The sequence below is a fragment of the Perognathus longimembris genome, chromosome 2, assembly GCF_023159225.1.
Source record: "Perognathus longimembris pacificus isolate PPM17 chromosome 2, ASM2315922v1, whole genome shotgun sequence".
In the NCBI taxonomy this organism is placed as follows: domain Eukaryota; kingdom Metazoa; phylum Chordata; class Mammalia; order Rodentia; family Heteromyidae; genus Perognathus; species Perognathus longimembris.
Window position 1 is genome coordinate 105,250,179 of NC_063162.1, and position 18,545 is coordinate 105,268,723.

The 18,545-nt window shown below is 43.3% G+C and overlaps 1 protein-coding gene across 4 annotated transcripts in view; it reads right to left on the reverse strand.

The window, feature by feature from the left end:
* Slc26a5 (solute carrier family 26 member 5) overlaps positions 1-1,348 on the reverse strand; it is a 29,741-nt gene extending 28,393 nt beyond the window's left edge. For all 4 annotated transcript variants that reach the window (XM_048339852.1, XM_048339851.1, XM_048339850.1 and 1 more), the window contains exons 1-2: positions 1,197-1,348; positions 507-646 (exon numbers count right to left, since the gene is read on the reverse strand). In XM_048339852.1, the coding sequence (XP_048195809.1) occupies positions 507-646; positions 1,197-1,348 (292 nt within the window). The remainder of the gene's footprint in view (positions 1-506; positions 647-1,196) is intronic.
* Between the last annotated feature and the right edge of the window lie 17,197 nt (positions 1,349-18,545).

Here is an 18,545-nt window from a genome sequence, read left to right on the forward strand (position 1 = left end):
CTGCAGGCCATTTCACTCTCTTTAGTCTACCATCTAGTCAATCTACAAGACATCTACAAGACACACCAAACTTTCTCTCTTTCTATCAGAAGCATCTTGAATTTAATGTCTTCAAACTTACCTTTCAATTCTATCATGGCCATATCCATTGTGTCTGTAATTGTATGTCTATCCCTCAGAGGTTTCCTACAGAAAACTGGGGGGGGGTGTCATTCCTGATCACCCCTCTTCCTCCTGCTCTCACATCTAACTCAGTATCTTAGCCGTAAAGTCATGTCCAACCCACCCTCCATGTGTTTAGATGAATAAATTAATATTTTAAGTTCTTCAAACCCACATGCTGACTGACTTAGCAAGAGGTGAAAGGATGCCAACTGCTGTGTTGATCTGCAAAACAGCGTTGCCATTTTCTCTTAGGAAATCCCCTGAAAGTTAAGTTTTAAGGGTTAAGCTAGCAAGAGAATTAAAAAAAGAAATGCTGGAAGAAATTCATTCATCCTACTAACCTTGAGGAAGCTGAAGCACTCCAGTGCTTATCCCTGAGACCAAGTCTCCCAGCACATACTCCTTGAACTTATAAGCTGGCAACCATTTAGTAATGGGCAAGAACATATAGATGATATTCCTAATTTTTTTAGGAGTACATCTGAGAAGATAAAGACAGACAAAGTTAGAAATTAGGAACCTTTGCATGAAATTCACCCCAAGCCATTTAGCTTTCTCTATATCCATGCATGAGTGAAAAAAATTCACAGTAGATCATTCAAATGACTGCTAAGCAAGTGTGGATCAGAGATAGGAAAGAAGATCATGCTGGAACCTTCCTGGGGGACAAAGGGAAGAGGTAGCTCTGTCAGTAGTGTGTGGAGAATTAGCATTTTTTTTCCATTTATTGAAGCCATTGTAAAGGTGATGTACAGAGGGGTTACAGTTAAATATGTCAGATAAAGAACACACTTCCTTTCGAACGATGTGTAGTATATAGGAATCTTTACACATGATGCAAGGCATAGTGGGAATTCAGAGAGCACAGAAGACACTGATGAAACCTGTTTCCCATCAGCGTCTAACACTGCATGCACTACTATGGGCAGCAAGAGTGCTCAGCACTCATTTCTCCCCATTTCACCAACACATCTCCTTTTCACATGGACCTCGATTCTCCTGTAGGGAATAATACAATAAAGACAACGTACGTGAATGCCTGCTTCAACTTGTCCCCAATGGATTCTGAGACCTTGTCCTTCGTGTGGAGTCTCTCCTGGAGGACTGGATGGCTGAAGATAGGCCTTTCCACGTGGTACCTCTGAGTTGCAGCAGGGATTTCATTTTCTTCAGCATGATCCATAGTACTTTGAAATTATTCATCAACAGCAGGAGACAAGCATTTCTGGAGTGTCAATAAGGTAGAAGATAAAGAAGTTCATTTTAGAGGCCCGCATCCTACTGGTGACTGTGGGTAATCCCCAACTCCCCCCAGATTCTCTAGGGTCTAAGAAGTTGTGGACACCCCAGAGCATGTTGGATGTGGTTCTATGGCTAGCAAGCACTAATTCATAGAATGAAGCACAAATCAATAAAAACTTAATGGCTTTAATCCTCCTGGAGTGATAAATAGGTACTATGCATGCTTCTAATAAAAAAAAAAAACCTCCTGTTATGCATAGAAGAAAAGTGTGAATAAGGCCATCTTGGACCAGAAGTATGTCAGGCAAACAGAACACAGGTAAGATTGAGAGTCTCTCTCTCTCTCTCTCTCTCTCTCTCTCTCTCTCTCTCTCTGTATGTATATGTGTGCATTTGTGTATGTGGTGGTACTGGGGCTTGGACTCAGGAGCTTCACACTCTTGCTTGGCTTTTTCACTCAAGGCTTATACTCTACCACTTGAGCCAATTCTCCAGACTTTTGCTGTTTAATTGGAGATAAGTCTCATAAACTTTTCTGCCCAAGATGACTTCAAATCATGATCCTCAGGCCTCCTGAGTAGTTAGGGTTATAGGAGTGAGATAGCACCAACTACCCTGGTCCTTAATTTTCACCTTGGGTATTTTGAAGGTATGTTATCCTTCTTACCTAATTCTGTATTTGTTTATCTACTTAAATTATCCTATGGTTCAGAGTTGAGGCTTGCGTATGAGGGATATGCCCTTGCTTTCAAGAAAGGCAAGAAGTGAAAAACATCACACTACTATAACGTTGGTTTAAAGTTAATTGTATTATTAACCACTAGAGTATTTGCATAGTTGATACATAGAGAATGCTGCTTAAATGAACAACTAATTCAGGAACAAATATCCAGCATGTGGCTGGGCACTGATGGCTCATGCCTGTAATCACAGCTACTTGGGAGGCTGAGATCTGAGGATTGCTTTTTGATGTCAGGCAGGGCAGTAAAATTTAGGAACATTATTATAACCAGTAAGTGATCCAGAAAAAGCCAGAAGGGGTGCTCAAGTGGTAGAGTACTAGTCTTGAACCAAAAAAGCTCAGAAATAGCACTCAAACACACACACACACACACACACACACACACACACACATCTATGCTTAATTTGAGAACAGGAACATAAGTGGAGGAAAATACCTGCATAGAGTACTGTTGTTACTGTAGATTTAAGTGGTTTGTAATGTTAATCATGTTACACTAGAGATAGGAAGGCTGTCATTCCAAGCCAGCACAGACAGGAAAGTCTACCAGACTCTTTTCTCTAATTAACCCCCAAAATGCCAGAAGTAAAGCTGTGGTTCAACTGGTAGAGCACTAGCCTTGAGCAGAAAAACTCAGAGACAGTATTCACCCTCTGAGTTCAAGTTCTAGGACTGGCAAAAAAAGAGATACAAAATAAATACCTATAACCAAAAAGCTATAAGGAGAATAGCTGAGAATAAAGTGAAATACTAGCAGCAATGTGACCCAGTACCAACAAGGCTGATTTGAAAACCAGCCTTGCTTCCAATGGGTTGCTTGCCTCCAAAGTTCATGTGGAAGCATGATTGTCTATAAAGTGCAAGAATATGTGGGGCCTTTAGGGGTGAGGGCATCATGAGAACTCAGAGCTCATAAGTGAGATTCCTGTCCACATAGAAGGGCTTCCCTCTGCCAGGTGAGGACCCTGCCTTCTGCCCCTCAAGATGGTGCAGGCACAGGTGACATCTAAGTGGTAGAGTGTTTGGCTCTCTAAACAGACACCTTGATCCTATACTTCCCAGCCTCCAGAATCTGAGAAATCTATGTTGGCAGTTTTATAAATGGTCCATTATGATATTTTGTCATCGTAGCACAAGTAACTAATATAGAATTTAAAAATCTGGCAAAGGAAAGTTTTATAGTAGAATCTGATCAATAATGTATGCCTTCTGTTTTAGATAAGCAAGGCAGGTTGACTACCTCTCAGCTAACTTTGTATGGCCACTCTGGGAATTATTACAATACATGAAAACTTTACATTTTTGAGATATTTTTCTGTAGCTTTGCCTGGCCTTGCATTTAAGATCCTCTTATATTATCTTCCCAAATACTGGCATTAATCAGGGTGCTGGGGGCTCATGCCTGTAATTCTGGTTACTCAGGAGCCTGAGATGAGGATGCCAGTTCAAATCTAGCCCAGGTAGGAAAGGCTATGAGACTCCATTAAACTCCACTAAACTATCAAAAAAAAGCTGGAAGTGGGGCTGGGGCTGGAGTGAGGGTGCTATTCTTAGGCAAAAGAAGCTCAGGGATGGAGCCCAGAACAGAACATGAGTTCAAGCCCCAGGATCACCACACACCAAAATAAGCTGAAATTACAAGTGTGTGCCAACATGCCTGGTAACATCTTTATGATCAAAAGTCCTTTGACTTCTCCAGCATTGGAATCCATATTGATGACCTTTCATCTGAAAATTACTTGCCACACACCAGCCAATTTTTCCTAGATTTTCCTTTATCCAGAGCAAGAATATGCATGTTTTAAATGTTCCCCCAAACATTCAGATGCTAAGATAGGTACCTGACAGTTAAAACATTGGCTTTCAACTCCTGTTAAACCTAGTGACTTTAGAGACAAACAAAACACCCAAGGCCTAAGCACTGTTTTGTAAAGCATCCTAAGATGATGACAAGCAATTTAATTGACAACCATTGATGTCTACAATGAAAGGTAGAGAAGTAGTAGAATACACTTTCCTGAAGAGCACATGGAATCAGTTTGAAAGAGAAATTTCACATCTAAGGACAGCTTGGGAAGTAAACATGCTTCAGTGAATGGGCCATTTTCATGTATAGTGCAGGTTCTCAGTCCTGGCTCTTCTCTGAAACCACCTGAGCAAGTTTCACCACTACTGATGCCCGACTGCACTGCCAGGATTCTGATTTAATTGGTGTGGGATTGAGGATTTCAAACCTCTCAGGGGATTCTACCAGCTGCCAAGGTTCAAAATCACAGGCTTTGTACATGGCCCAACAAATGCTGATACCTATGCACCTGCATATCTAACCCAAAACAAACAAAATGAGATGTTTATCTAAGTTTTCCCAAGCAAAGTCTTGCTTCTATATTAATGTTTTCACAAGAAAAGAGTCTGAGTCTGGGTAGCTCAGGCCTGTAATCATAGATACTCAGGAGGCTAAAATCTGAGAATCACAGTTGGAAGCCAGTTTGAGCAGACAAACCCAAGAGATTCCTATTTCCAATTAATCACCAAAAAGCCCAACGTGGAGATGTGTTGAATAAAAAGCTAAGCAACAGCAATAGGCTCTGAGTTCAAGCCCAGTATTGGTCCATAAACAAACAAAATGCAGCAAAGAAGGGTTGGAGGTGTGATTCAGATGGAAGAGTGCTAGCCAACGAGCAAAGCATCAGATACTGAGTCTGAGTTCTGCTCTCTGACCAAAAAGCAATAAATAAATAACTCAACAAAAGGGAGTACAGTGCCTACCACACTTCAGGCAAATACAGCCTTCCATGTCACAGCCATTTCGCTGGGTATTTAAATCAGGAGCAAATCTGAAAGAATTTTAGATCTCAAAATATTAAAGGCGTTCCTGCCTGAGCTGGCTTCAAACTGTGGTCTTCAGATCTCAGCTTCCTAAGCCGCTAGGATTACAGGCATGAGCCACCAGCACCCTGCCACGTCCAGCTTTTTATGTATGTGTGGCTAATTGGAGATAAAAGTCTCATGGGTTTTTCTGTCCTAGCTGGCCTGGAACCCTGATCCTCAGATTTCAGCCTCCTGAGTAGCTAGGAGTGTGAACCACTGGCACCTGGCTTATGCTTTTGCTTTAAAATCACTTTATTGAGGTATAATTGGCATATAACCACTGTAATTTGCTAATGTATATTACTGATGAGCTTGGAGATATTCACCCATGAAAACATCTCTACAATCTGTGCCATGCACACATTCATGACCTCCAAAAGTTTATTTATTGTGTTATTTTCTGACAAAAACATAAGAGCTATTTTTAGTAAAAATTTCAGTATACTTTATCATCATTTCTATCCGTGGACTCTGTGTGGCACAGCTCTTCCGGCAGGAGTTCTTGCAAAACTGAATCTGTTCCTTTTGACTAACAGAACCTCTCAGCTCCTCCACCTTCATCTAGCAATCACCATTTTACCCTCTACTTCCGTCTTTCCCCCACCTTTAAATATCAGTTGTAATGATAACATTCTGAGAAGAGAATTTGATAAGTTTGCTCAAAATGTCAGTTGAGTCTCTTGAGCTTCAACTAAATAGAATGGGGTTCTGCCTCTATTATAGTAATGACTTTTTTGAGTATGTATTGGTACAGAGACTTGAATGCCTTGACAGTATCAGTTTTTTGTTTTTTGGTGGTTTTTTTTTTTTGCCAGTCCTGGGCCTTGGACTCAGGGCCTGAGCACTGTCTTGGCTTTTTTGCTCAAAGCTAGCACTCTGCTACTTGAGTCACAGCGCCACTTCTGGCCATTTTCTATATATGTGGTGCTGGGGAATCAAACCCAGGGCTTCATGTAGAGGAGGCAAGCACTCTTGCCACTAGGCCATATTCCCAGACCCCACTTTCAGTTTTTTTGTTTTTTTTTTTTTTAAATCAAAGCTGGTACCCTAGATCAGAATCTCTCAGAATTGTCTGCCGATCTGGCTTAGAACCAATTTCCACACATCTCAGCTCCTGAGTAGCCAAGATTATAGGTATGAGCCTCAAAGCCTGGCAGACAAGGCTTTTTTTTTTTTTCCCTTTTGGTAAGTTTTGAAACTACATTTTTCTATGTGGATTGCAATTATCAAGGTGAGTCTCAGGGCCTCTGAATTCATCTCTTCAATGTAATCAGTTTGTGTATTATAAGATGAATAATGCATATTTTTAACCTTTTAATCTCAACTATGTGAGCACAAGCCCAAGCTCACTATATCTTCCACATATTTTTCTTGTGGACACTGACATGAAAAATCAACAGACATAAACATCATTCATTATGAATTCTTTCCCAAGTGTCCAGAGCAACAGGACTCAATCTTCTGAAATAAATATAGTGTGCATATAGCAAAGGCCTTGTGAATTCAATCCAGAAAAATATAATTTCACTTGTGACTTTATCAGCCTGTTTCTGAATGCAATTTGCAAAGATATTTTTCTCCTTTATTATGCTTATAAGACTTTTATCATAAGCTGAAAATATTGTTTATTTGCCTTATTACTAATCATTATATAGTCATAGTGGCCCTTTATGGAGGAAGAACAAGGTCCCTAAAATCTTAGCAAGCTACTCTGGGGTGGAGATGGCAAACTGTGAAGAAAGGGCTCTCCTTCTAAGCACTGAGACACAGCTGGTATGCAGGGGCTCTGAGGTGGTGGTTGGTTGCATGCTGAGTATATTTGAGTGCCAGGGGCCATGTCTGTCAGTATGTTAGCATAGTGTTCTGCCCATTCTTTCCTTCTTCTTCCTACTTATCCTCTCGCCCTTGAATTCCTCTGCCAGAGGGCTACTGGATTGCTATTCAGAGAGGGAGCATCATGTGCTGGTCCTTGGGCTCAGAAAAACTGAAGCCAGGCGCTGGTGGCTCACAGCTGTAATCCTAGCTATTCAGGAGGCTGAGATCTGAGGATCACAGTTCAAAGCCAGCCTGGGCAGGAAAGTCCATGAGACCCTTTATCTTCAATTAGCCACCAGAAAACTGGAAGTGGCACTGTGGCTCAAATGGTAGAGCACTAGCCTTGAGCTGAAGAGCTCAGGGACAGCACCCAGGCCCAGAGTTCCCCACTACCCACAAAAGCCCCACTACCCACAAAAATAAAAAGAAAATGTGTGAAAGTAAAACTAGAATTCCTGTTTATTCTTTCCCAGTGTACCAAAACTTTGTATGCCACAGTTTCCTTATCTATAAATAGCATCAATGACTCTTTGGGATCATGTAGGACAGTCCTGGGCTCTTAGCATGTTAGGCCACGCGGCCAGTTATCTGAAATCTGTTAGTAGGATGCCCATGGCTCCTTGTTTCTGTCCTGTGTCCCAGGGTATGGGGGAGGGGTTATGGGGTTTGAACTCATGGCCTGGGTGCTGTTCTTGAGTTTTTTTGCTCAAGGTTAGCACTCTACCACTTGAGCCACAGCTACACTTTGATTTTCTGGTGGTTAATTGGAGATAAGAGTCTCATGGACTTTCCTGCCTGGGCTGACTTCAAACCACAATCCTCAGATCTCAGCCTCCTGAGTAGCTAGGATTATAGGTATCAACCATTGGCTCTGGCTCCAAGGTAAGTTTTTTAAATATAAATTTTCAAGTTATCTTTTTTTTGGTCAGTCCTGGGTCTTCAATTCAGAGCCTGTGTGCTTTCCCTGAATTTTGTTTTGTTTTCTCTCAAGGCTAGTATTCTACCATTTGAGTTAGCTTTTTGGTGGTTAGTTGGAGATAAGAGCCTCATGGACTTTCCTATTTGGGCTGGCTTCAATCCTTGATCTTTGTATTCAATCTTTCATCATAAGCATTTTGTTGTCATTAAATAATTTCATAAGCTGTCTAAACATTAAGAGTTGTTGATGGATGCTATATGTATATGTATGTGTATGTGTATATAAATATATATCTATATACACACTCTTACATAAGCACACACAAGTCTGTGTGTGCATGTGCATGAATGTGTGTGTGTGAGCATGTGTGTGTATGTATGTGTGTTCAGGATTGGAATTTGAATACAAGTCTTTGTGGTTGCTTAGCAGGCACTCTATTCTTCAAGACATGCCTCCATCACCTCTATTTTCTAATACAAATATACATGTTACCTAGGCTTCTTTCAATTTTTACTATTAATGGGGTTCTGTGTTTTGATCTGTGAGTTTATGTAAACCATGATAACAAATCATATTTAAACAATGCTATCACTGATTCTAAGTAAGAGGTACTGTACTAAATGAGATCTCAAAATCAAACTGACTTACAAATAGTATAGGCTGTAGACACTGGTGAGTTGTATTCTTTCATGAAATGAAACAATAGTTAAAAATGATTATTGGAACTTCAGTTGAAGAATCACAGCATCTGAGGCAGGGAAGAATGGTTCACCTATTTCAGGTGAATGATCTGGGGCTTAGGGAGTAATAAGAGCTGGGCCAAGAATTAGGTTCACTTCATCTCAGAGCCCATGTTCTTTTCCCACACTACCTCTTTAACAGTGCTTTGAATTATGTCAATTTGTATCTAATTTTATCTAAATCATATTAATTATCAGCACACATTCTTTTTTTTTTGGCCAGTCCTGGGCCTCGGACTCAGGGCCTGAGCACCTTCCCTGGCTTCTTCCCACTCAAGGCTAGCACTCTGCCACCTGAGCCACAGCGCCCCTTCTGGCCGTTTTCCATATATGTGGTGCTGGGGAATCGAACCAAGAGCTTCATGTGTAGGAGGCAAGCACTCTTGCCACTAGGCCATATTCCCAGCCCCAAGCACACATTCTTATATGTTGTAGCATATGGTATATGAAGCACAGTGGTTTAAATCAAATTAGAAGTGAGACAGAAGTAAACCTAGAATAATGGATGGAAGGCAAAGGGGTGGGCATGTGATTGTGCACAGAAAGGAGAAAAGGTAAAAATGAATAGAACATGTTCGTGTACTAAAAGCCCTGGTAGAAATGCTACGTTGGATGGCTCCAGGAAATGATGCTGAATTAGCTAAGTATGAGGGGAGTCTCAGAGGACCATAATTAGGGGGCTGCCATATGCTTGGTTATTTGATCACATCCCCAGCCTCCTTTGTTCCATACAGAAGTGCATATCCAAACCACCCTGCCATGATCAATGCTGTAAGCATATTGAATCCTTTCCAGCACTCGTTTCTTATGACTCCCTAAGTTGATTGATGACAAGATTTATTTTCTAAATGAGAATGCTGGTAAGATTTATCTAATTAACATCTATAGCAGACTGTGCCAAACCCAGTATTTCAAATCCATGCTTCAATCTGAATGTCAGGTACTTTAATAAGAAGTTCCCTAAGTGAAAATGGAAAAAAACATCTACTAGTTGACCAAGCCAGTGAGAGGCTTAAGAATCACTACAACTTGTAAATTCTTAAAAAGTTAGAAGTGTGGGAGGACAAATGTTCACATGTAAATGTTTATAAATGAATTTTTGAGCTTAGTGATTGTTAAAATTTCATTTGAGATAAAGATCTGATGGCAACTCCATCTTTTTTTTTGGCCAGTCCTGGGCCTTGAACTCAGGACCTGAGCACTGTCCCTGGGCTTCTTGTTTGTGCTCAAGGCTAGCACTCTGACACTTGAGCCACAGCGCCACTTCTGGCCGTTTTCTGTATATGTGGTGCTGGGAATCAAACCCAGAGCTTCATGTATACAAGGCAAGCACTCTTGCCACTAGGCCATATTCCCAGCCCAACTCCATCTTTTAATTGGAGACAAGAGTCTCACAGACTTTCTTGCCTGGGCTGGATATGAAAGGTGAGCATCAGATCTGTCTCCTGAGTAGCTAGTATTAAAAGTGTAAGCCACCAGCTAGTGGCTTTATTTGTACCTTGAAGAAAGTAGGATGAAGTCGGAAAGAATAAGTTATGAAATAATAAAATACTCTGTGCTCCACAGTACAAAGCTACTAAGAATAATGATGAGCAATTAAATGAATCAAATTGCAGGACTTTCTTTCTTAAATGGTAGCTGGAGAGGCAGGAGCTGAACTGATGCTGGGGTTCTGCCTCAGATTTAGACAACAGGCAAGAACAGCTGCTGCCAGGAGCTTCCCACTCCAGAAAACTTTCTCAAATCACAGATGTTACTTAGGCTTAAGCCAAGGCCTGGGATCAGTCAAACTGGATTAGAGCAAGGATGTCCAGCTGCTGCCCATGCAGACACCACTGCTGCATGGCAAACAGGAGACAGCACGCAGGAACCACGGACCACAAACCCACTTGTACTGGCACAGAGCAGGTAGGAAGCAATGCGTTGTTTGCATTATAGAAAGACTAAGAAAAAACAGACATCAAACATGAGAAGACCGGAGAGGACAAAAAAAGGAAATAGACTCAGTCCCTTACTTCTCAGGTGCCTCTTTCACTGGATCCAGTTCCTCTTTAATGTTTCTCCCCTTTTTGTCAACTCATGTTTGTCTCTTGTATGATCTGATCACTACATAGCATTTATTATTGTTTTCTAGGTACTGTGGATGTAAAGGGTATGGGAAAACAGAGTAAGCTTAAAAAATAAGGACTATGGATTATGCTTTCGTAAGTTATATCCTTAAATCTAAGGATAATTTCCCAAGCATCTTCATGTACAGAATGTTCAATGTCATGACAACAGAATTTAGGTCTCAAGAAGTGAGTAAGGTAAACAATGTGCTCGTTTTCCTCTCCCAGTTTTGGTAACTCAATAGTCCCTGACAACTTGAGAAGGTGTGAGGATCACTTTTTATCTCTGTTGGGACAGGAAAGCTCCTATTTCAGCCATGATCAAAGCGATTGTCCTTATCCCTTGCTGACACCTTTCTTCTCCACCTCAAAAAGTCAAAGATTACTTCTAGGAGACAATTTCAAAAGGCTATGAAACACTGGCATGGATATCCACAGAGGAGATGAAATCATCCCTGGAGATCTTTCAGGGGAGCTGATAATCTTGAGTGGGCAGAATTGCCACTAATTCAGTCCATCAAACTGTACAAAGAACTACGAACTTGGCAAAGCATTGTGGGGATAGAAGGAGGCACAGCCCATTCCTGAACACCGAATAACTTGGAGTGGATCGCCTGTGAAAAGGGCATCTTAAGCCTGGTTATCACTTGATATATTGTGGGAATGCTGCAGTGTTGGAGCAGCTTTGAGATAATGGAAATTTTGTGAACAAGATGACATAATCTCAGGATCTGTTCTTGTTGATTATTTTAACCTAGTGATTCTCTATCAAGGCTGGATATTAACATTTCCTGGGGACTGGATTTTTAAAAAATAGAGATGCCTAGGTTCACCCCAGTCCAATTAAATCAGAATCTTTTTTTTTCAAAATTAACGATAACCAAGTTGTGCTCAGGGACTCATGAGCCATGATTCCACTTGAACCATGCCACGAAGTTAGTTTTGTCTTAGTCATTTCAGGGATGGGATCGCACTTTTTTGCCTGGATGGTCTGGATCAGGATCCTCCTATTTACAGCTTCCCATGTAGCTAAGGTGACAGAGAATGCTGCCATGCTAATCCACAAGTTGAGCTGCGTGTGTGTGTGTGTGAGTGTGTGTATCTGTCTGTCTGTCTGTCTGTCTCATTCACTTTTTGGCCAGACTGGCTATGAGTCATGATCCTTCTGATCTCTGCACTCATAGTACCTGGGATTACAGAAAGGAACCACCATATCTGGAAATTGCCTTTTTTTTTTTTTTAACAGAAAAACTCAGGCAATGCAAGTACAATGGAACCAAACATTAGCAGTTGAGAAGCATGGGACTCATATTCCATCCTGCAAGTATTCATTCATAGACAGAGTAAGGTTCAAACAATTTAACTGGTTTGTGACTTGCTCAAGATTACATGCCTAGTTAGTAGCAGAGCTTGGATGACAACCATGATGTTCCTGCTGAATGGACATTTACCAAAGACATTCCTCCAAGTTGCCACTCAAGCACAGGAGAAATCAAAGCTGTTTGATCTCAAGGGATCATTTAGGCTGGCCTGTCCCAAGTTGAAAGGCAAGAATAAGGAGTGCTGGTTCTGGCCTTACTTCTTACACTTTCTTTTCAAATAATGCTGTGTGGGTGAGGCATCTGGAAAGGTGAAAGATGTCTTTCATCCCAGTAAAATCCATCACCAACTATGGGCCACTTTTCCATTTTTCTAGTACCAAGAAGGACTTTACTTACCCAGAGCCACTGAGTAGAACAAGGGGCAGGGGAGGAGACCCCTAGCCAGCAGTTCAGGGCAGTTCAGTGTGATCTTGAGCAGTGGGGCTGAGAGCTGGAGAAAGGAGAGTACAACACCATCCCCTGGGTGAACAAGGAGACAGGACAAGTTAATCCAGCATTACAGGTTTACAAAATATTTATTTTATTTTATCCTTTTTTTTTGTACTGAGACTTGAACTTAGGTCCTGGGCACTATCCTTGAGCTTTTTTACTCAAGGCTAGTACTCTTGAGTTGTCATACCATCACTTCTGATTTTTGCTGTCTAACTGGAGATAAGAATTTCTTGGATTATTTACCTGGGCTGGCTTTGAACCCCACTCCTCAGATCTCAGCCTTCTGAGTAGCTAGGATGATAGGCATGAGCCACTGGTATCCAGCTCAAGATGTTTCTTCATGATGTTTGTTCATTCTTAATGCCATCCCTTACCCTTATAAGACCCATCTGCTATCCCATTGGTTTCCATGGAATATGGTACTCACATAACATCAAATACTCTTCTCCTAAGGGTGAACTACTAGGATGAACTCAATTGCTCTCACACTTAGTAATCCATGGGAACAAAATTGAGTGAGAAACTGTACTGTCAAATGCAGCACCAGTACTGGGAATACTTCAGAAATACTTTTCATGAAAGGAGCCAGAGAAATAGAAAAATGAGAGCAACTGATATTGTTTAAGATAAAAATTAACCTTGCTCAATAAAGCAAAAGGAAGCTGAGTGCCGGTGACTACTTTGTGCTCCTAGCTACTTGAGAGGATCATGGTTTGAAGATCCCATCTGGGTGACCCCACAGCTGGGAGCAGTGGCACTTACAAATCAGGCCATATTGTTTTAATGAGAAAATTCCCAATTGTCTTCTTCAGTCCTTAGCAAAGTGCCCATACACAGAACACATTCAGATAGTAGGTAGATTCAGTGAATTCATTTGGTATCGCTCATAAATTAATGAGGAGCAGGTAACTTGGTATAGTTTCAGAGTAGTTAAAGAGAAAAAAAAAAAAAAGAAAATGCTATGTAACAGAATTGGGCTTCGGGTGTTACCTAACAGACCAGAAAGCTTTCCAGCAGTGCACTTAAGTATCAAGCCAGAGCAACCTTACCCAGGAATTCTGGACCCTAAGTTTCTTCCTAATTTAAATTAGCTTGAATTTCTCTTTCTCCACTGGAGTCCTTGGGCTTGCAGATACTAACATTACTATATATGACATAGCAATCTAAAGGAGGGACAGGCAAAAAATGAGTTTCAGCTTGGGCTGCAGCTTGGTGGTTCCTGGGTTTGCCAGCATTGCCTCTGCATTGAGATTTAAAATTCAAAAAGTCTTGAACTTTGCTATTGTAATTCAAGCTCCTATATCCTACACTTACACCTAAAGTAACTCTTCCTGCATAGTAGGCATAAATTGCTTTGTTATAAGGCAAAAAAGGATCAATACATAACCTAAAATTTAAATGAGGAAAGGGGTGAGTTGGAGGGGCTGGGTGAGAATGGTGTTGATCAAGAGGCACTGTATTTGTAAGTCTGCTATGTTGAATGACAACTCCTTTGTCCAACTACTTAAATAAATAAAAATATTTAAAAATTACACAGTTTCCAGTTTTCAGAAAAGGTTGAATCTTATGCTCTCCCTTCCAAAGCTGTAAATGCATATTTCTTTTAAAGGTTGTAAATAACAAGTTGAAACCATCTCATCCATTATGGCTAGGGAAAAGAGTCCCTCAGGTAGGGAGGCAGGCAGGCCAAACCAACTGAGCCCCATTCATGCCCCCTTTCACCTCCATCAGCCAGCAGGCCTTCACTATTCAGGCAGATCTGCTGAGGCATGAACACCATGAGGAGGACAAGGGATTTGTGGGCAGAGACCGCAGCCCACTTTAGGACAGGAAGGCTCTTGGGCACTATGTTAATGAGAAGTGGAAACCAGGGCTGCAAGGGTTGCAGGTGTTGGGCAGAGGCACAGTGTCCCAGCTAAGGCCTCCAGGTGGGAAGGGGGAACCCACCCCGATTTAGCTGGAGACAGCTCTGGCCTGAGAGGCTGGAGAGAACAAGAGGTTTCTGTTTCCCATGCGATTCAGGTCCAGGCAGACTAGAGTCTCCAGGGGACCCTTTGGGGCAAGATTGCAAACAAGCTCAGGGTGCATGAGAACAATGTAAGCAGGGAAGTGCTGGGGTAGACAGCAAAGGGATGTCAAGAGGCAAAGGTCTGGGCGCAGGTCTGGGATGGCACGGAGGTTAAAGGGGCAGCGAAGGGGAGGTTTGCAAAGGAAAAGGCTGCAGGCAGGAATCTTGGATTAGAGGTGTGCATAGCCGGTCAGAAGTGCAGCTGAGGGACAGACCCCCCCCCCCCCCAGGACAGGCAAGGGCTGCCAGAGCTTGTGGTTGGGTGGGCACTAGGGCGAGGGCGTAGGACCCTCAGAGCCCCTCTCCCCTTCCCCTTCCCGCCCCAGACCTCCGGTCGCCCCCGTACTTACCGGCCGGCGTGCCCGGGGCTGCCCTGGGCGGAGCCGCCGCTGCCGCCTGGACTGGGCGCCGCTGCCTGGCGTGCGGCTGTCCAGGCGGTCAGTGCGGGCATCGGGGCGGTCAGTGCGGGCGGCGCGCGGCTCTGGTAACCCGAGTCCGCCCGCCCCGCCCCCGCGGCGGGACCCGGGGCTTCGGGGCGGCCCAGATCGCCCAGACTAGGGCTCCCGACAAACACCGAGAACTTTCCAAGATGCCATGGACATCAAGGCTTTGGGTTCCAGGGAGCCCCGCGGCTCCTGCCGTCTGGGTACCGGTCTGGGTTCCAGGATGCACGCCCATGTACTTCCCCCTGGTTTTCAGCTGCGTGAGGGTTACCAGGAACGTTCTGTCAGGGCATAGGGAGGTGACAGGTCACGCCGGTGAGGGACTAGTTTAAAGTGGGAACGTCTGTCTGGGGACACCTGTCTTCAGGATGATGATGATGTCACCTCTAATAGCACCACTGCTATGAAACTCCGTGTGCTCCCTTGTCCCCTCCTACTATGTATTCATGATTAAAAAGCCCATTCAAAAGGCCTGTACATGGGGTACAGTTAAAGGCAAGTTTGAATCTGGAGGTGTTAATAAAAGATTTTCTCTAAGCCATTTCCTTCCAGATGTCATGCTTTTCACATGGGGTAGGCATGTGTTTTAAGTACAAAAAGTCATCCTTGCAGACACTATAACTAGTGTTAACTAGAGCAGCAGGTCCAAGGCCAATGCCAGAGCCCTACTTTCTGGATTAGAGACAGCAACTCTTCAGTGCCCTTGCATGGCCAGGAAGTTATGTGGGTCTCCAAAAGTGCTCTAAATTCCATCCCGGGGTGAGGTGTACACCCTGGTGGTCTGACATATAGCAAAGACCTCCCTCCTGACACTATGTCAAGTAAGATGGGGTTTCCACAGGTGAATCTGGGGGACAGAGACATCCTGAGCACAGGAGTCTAGCCTCCTGGGAGGAAGGCACAGAAACAAAGCATTCTTCATTTTTTCAGACCCTGAGAATATTGCAGGACCACGCCTCATCCCTCAAATGCACCACCCTCTTCTTTTTTTGCCAGTCCTGGGCCTTGGACTCAGGGCCTGAGCACTGTCCCTGGCTTCTTCCCGCTCAAGGCTAGCACTCTGCCACTTGAGCCACAGCGCCGCTTCTGGCCATTTTCTGTATATGTGGTGCTGGGGAATCGAACCTAGGGCCTTGTGTATCCGAGGCAGGCACTCTTGCCACTAGGCTATATCCCCAGCCCTCACCACCCTCTTCTAAGATCTATTCTGTCTAAGGATCCTACCTCAAATAGGGAAATTATAGTCCCTTAGGCCCCACCAAGGACCAACTCACAACTCCCAAACCAGACTCTGGCATCTGTTTTTAGTAAGGCCTCTGCTTAGGATTTGTGAGCTATAGCCAGTCAGAACCCACACAGGACCAAGCCTCTCTCTCCCATCCAAGCCCCATTCCTGCAGTCTATTCTCTGTACAGGAGAGCTAAAGACCACTAGCACCCACAAAGTCTAAACCTCATCCTCTCACCATAGCCCTTCCTTTTCCTGTGCTCCCACCTCTCTCGGTCCAGATACTGCACCATAATCGCAGTGGAGATTATCTCAACATGAAAGCAGTTTTTCAGGTAGCCTCAGCTGCACCTGATGTGACCTGCAGGAAGGGCTCTTTTCAGTTAACTGATATTCTGAGATCCTCTGGTTGTGTGGGACTTGGAGAGACAGAGAAGGACCACGGAGGGCTGCAGTCAGGTGTCTTTGGACTCAGTGTGCTCATCTTTAAGTCAGTGTCAGCTTCCATTCTGCCTTCCTCATAGGGAATGTGGAAACCAGGATAAAAACCATTTTGGGGTGAGGCCTGGGCAGGGGCTGGCTCAAAGTGTATCTCACATGTTTCAGGGCCTGGGTTTCATAATTATGACTGAAGTCATAAGCTGCCACTTCTATGCAATAGGTGTCTTAATACACTACGGTTCAGGAATTTGGGTTGCATGAGTTGCTTTTATTATGTAGGAAGGCCTATTTTGCATAAACATCTATAACTGTATCTTTCTCAGAGCTTTCCTTCATGTTTCCAAGGAATACCTCTAAGGAAGCTGAACTTCACAGAAAGCTCACGTTTTCAGGGCACATCTGCAGGTAAAAATAAATGCCTCTCTTTGTGTCTGAAAGTGTTGTCATTATTTATTAATTTTTGAAGGACTCATGTGCCAGTCAGGCTACTGTTGACAAGATATGGGGTTCGGTAGTTAGTTTTTTCAAGGCTGAATATATTGAGCTATATCTCTTTGTCCTCCCTTGTTTTTGATGAGGAAATTAATAATCTAGGGAATCCTGAAGGACATCTTTGGGTTAGCTAGGTAGATAAATGCTTGTAATAACCAGAATGTATGTTTTAAATGTCATTTTAGACATATGTTTGACCTCTATCTGAACTGAATGAAAAAGTAATGTGTTCAAAGTAGTCCTAATGTGATCATTCTAACTAACAGCAATGGTAAAATGAGAGCTGAAACAATATTCATATTGCAGAATAGGGCAGATGTGGGTTTTTGTGAAGTGTTTAACCTAGGTGTTTGACCTTCTGAGATGGAGTCCAGCCTCCAGCCATTTAAATCTGTGCTGTGCTGCTGAAAGGTACTTGATTTTGTTGCAGGAAGGAGCCTGAACCCCATCTTTTTCACTTGTCAGTTTAGCTTGGATGAGAGGCATGCACCATGATGCAAGCTTAACATGAACTCTCAAGGACTATTTTACCCAGTCTGACTTCAATTCCAACTCTACGAGAAGCCAGGGTTATAGATGTGAGCATCTGCAATTGATAGGATTAATTATCAGTCTAAATAACCACCTAAGAAAACTTGTGCTGTACTTATGATTAACTCAAAGTGTCTTGCAAGCACGATAATAACCCGCTGGGTCAGGAAATCCTGCCCTGTTCCATTTCACTGCCCAGGACTTAGGAGGGGGCATGGCATTAGGCTGCATGTCAGGAGTAAGGGAGAGGGACTAGGAAGTCCCGCCCCGCACTGGCATTATAGCCATGGTGGCACTTCTAAGTGGTCCAGCAATTGGAGGAAGGTAGGGTTTCAGAGGCTCAGGGTGTATATACAGGCTGCCTGTTGGGAAGAAGAGAGGAGGAGGAGGAGAGGGGAAGGGAAGGAGAGAGGAGGTGAGTGAAGCCATGGATGCTGGTGGAGCAGAGTGAAGAAAAGAAGCTGAGCTGAGCTGAGCTGAGCAGAGAGGAGCCTGAGGCCTGTGGAGGAGTCCGAAGCCTGAGGCCTGCAGGGGAGTCAGAAGCCTTAGGCCAGCAGAGAATCCAAGGCCTGTGGGAAGGCTTGAGGCTTAAAGCCTGAGGAGAAGTGAGGCCTGCAGCAAGGAAGCTTGCTCCTTGGAAGGTTTGGAAGGTTTGGAGGCTGAGGTGATTGGAGATTGGTAGTGTGGAGGTTCAGAGTTTAGGTCTCAGGTCTGGTTTCTGGGTAACTACCCAGGGACAAGGTAGTTGCAGTCTAGCATTTGGAGGAGGAGGGCTTCTCTGGTTCTGGGTTTTAGGTTGTAAATAAAATCCCTTTGTAAGTAATACTCCTTCACACCTTAAGTTGTGCCTCCATGAACTATTCTCACTCTCTGAATACAATAGCACAAGGCTAAAGCCAGTTATCCTAGCTAAATAGGAGGCTGACA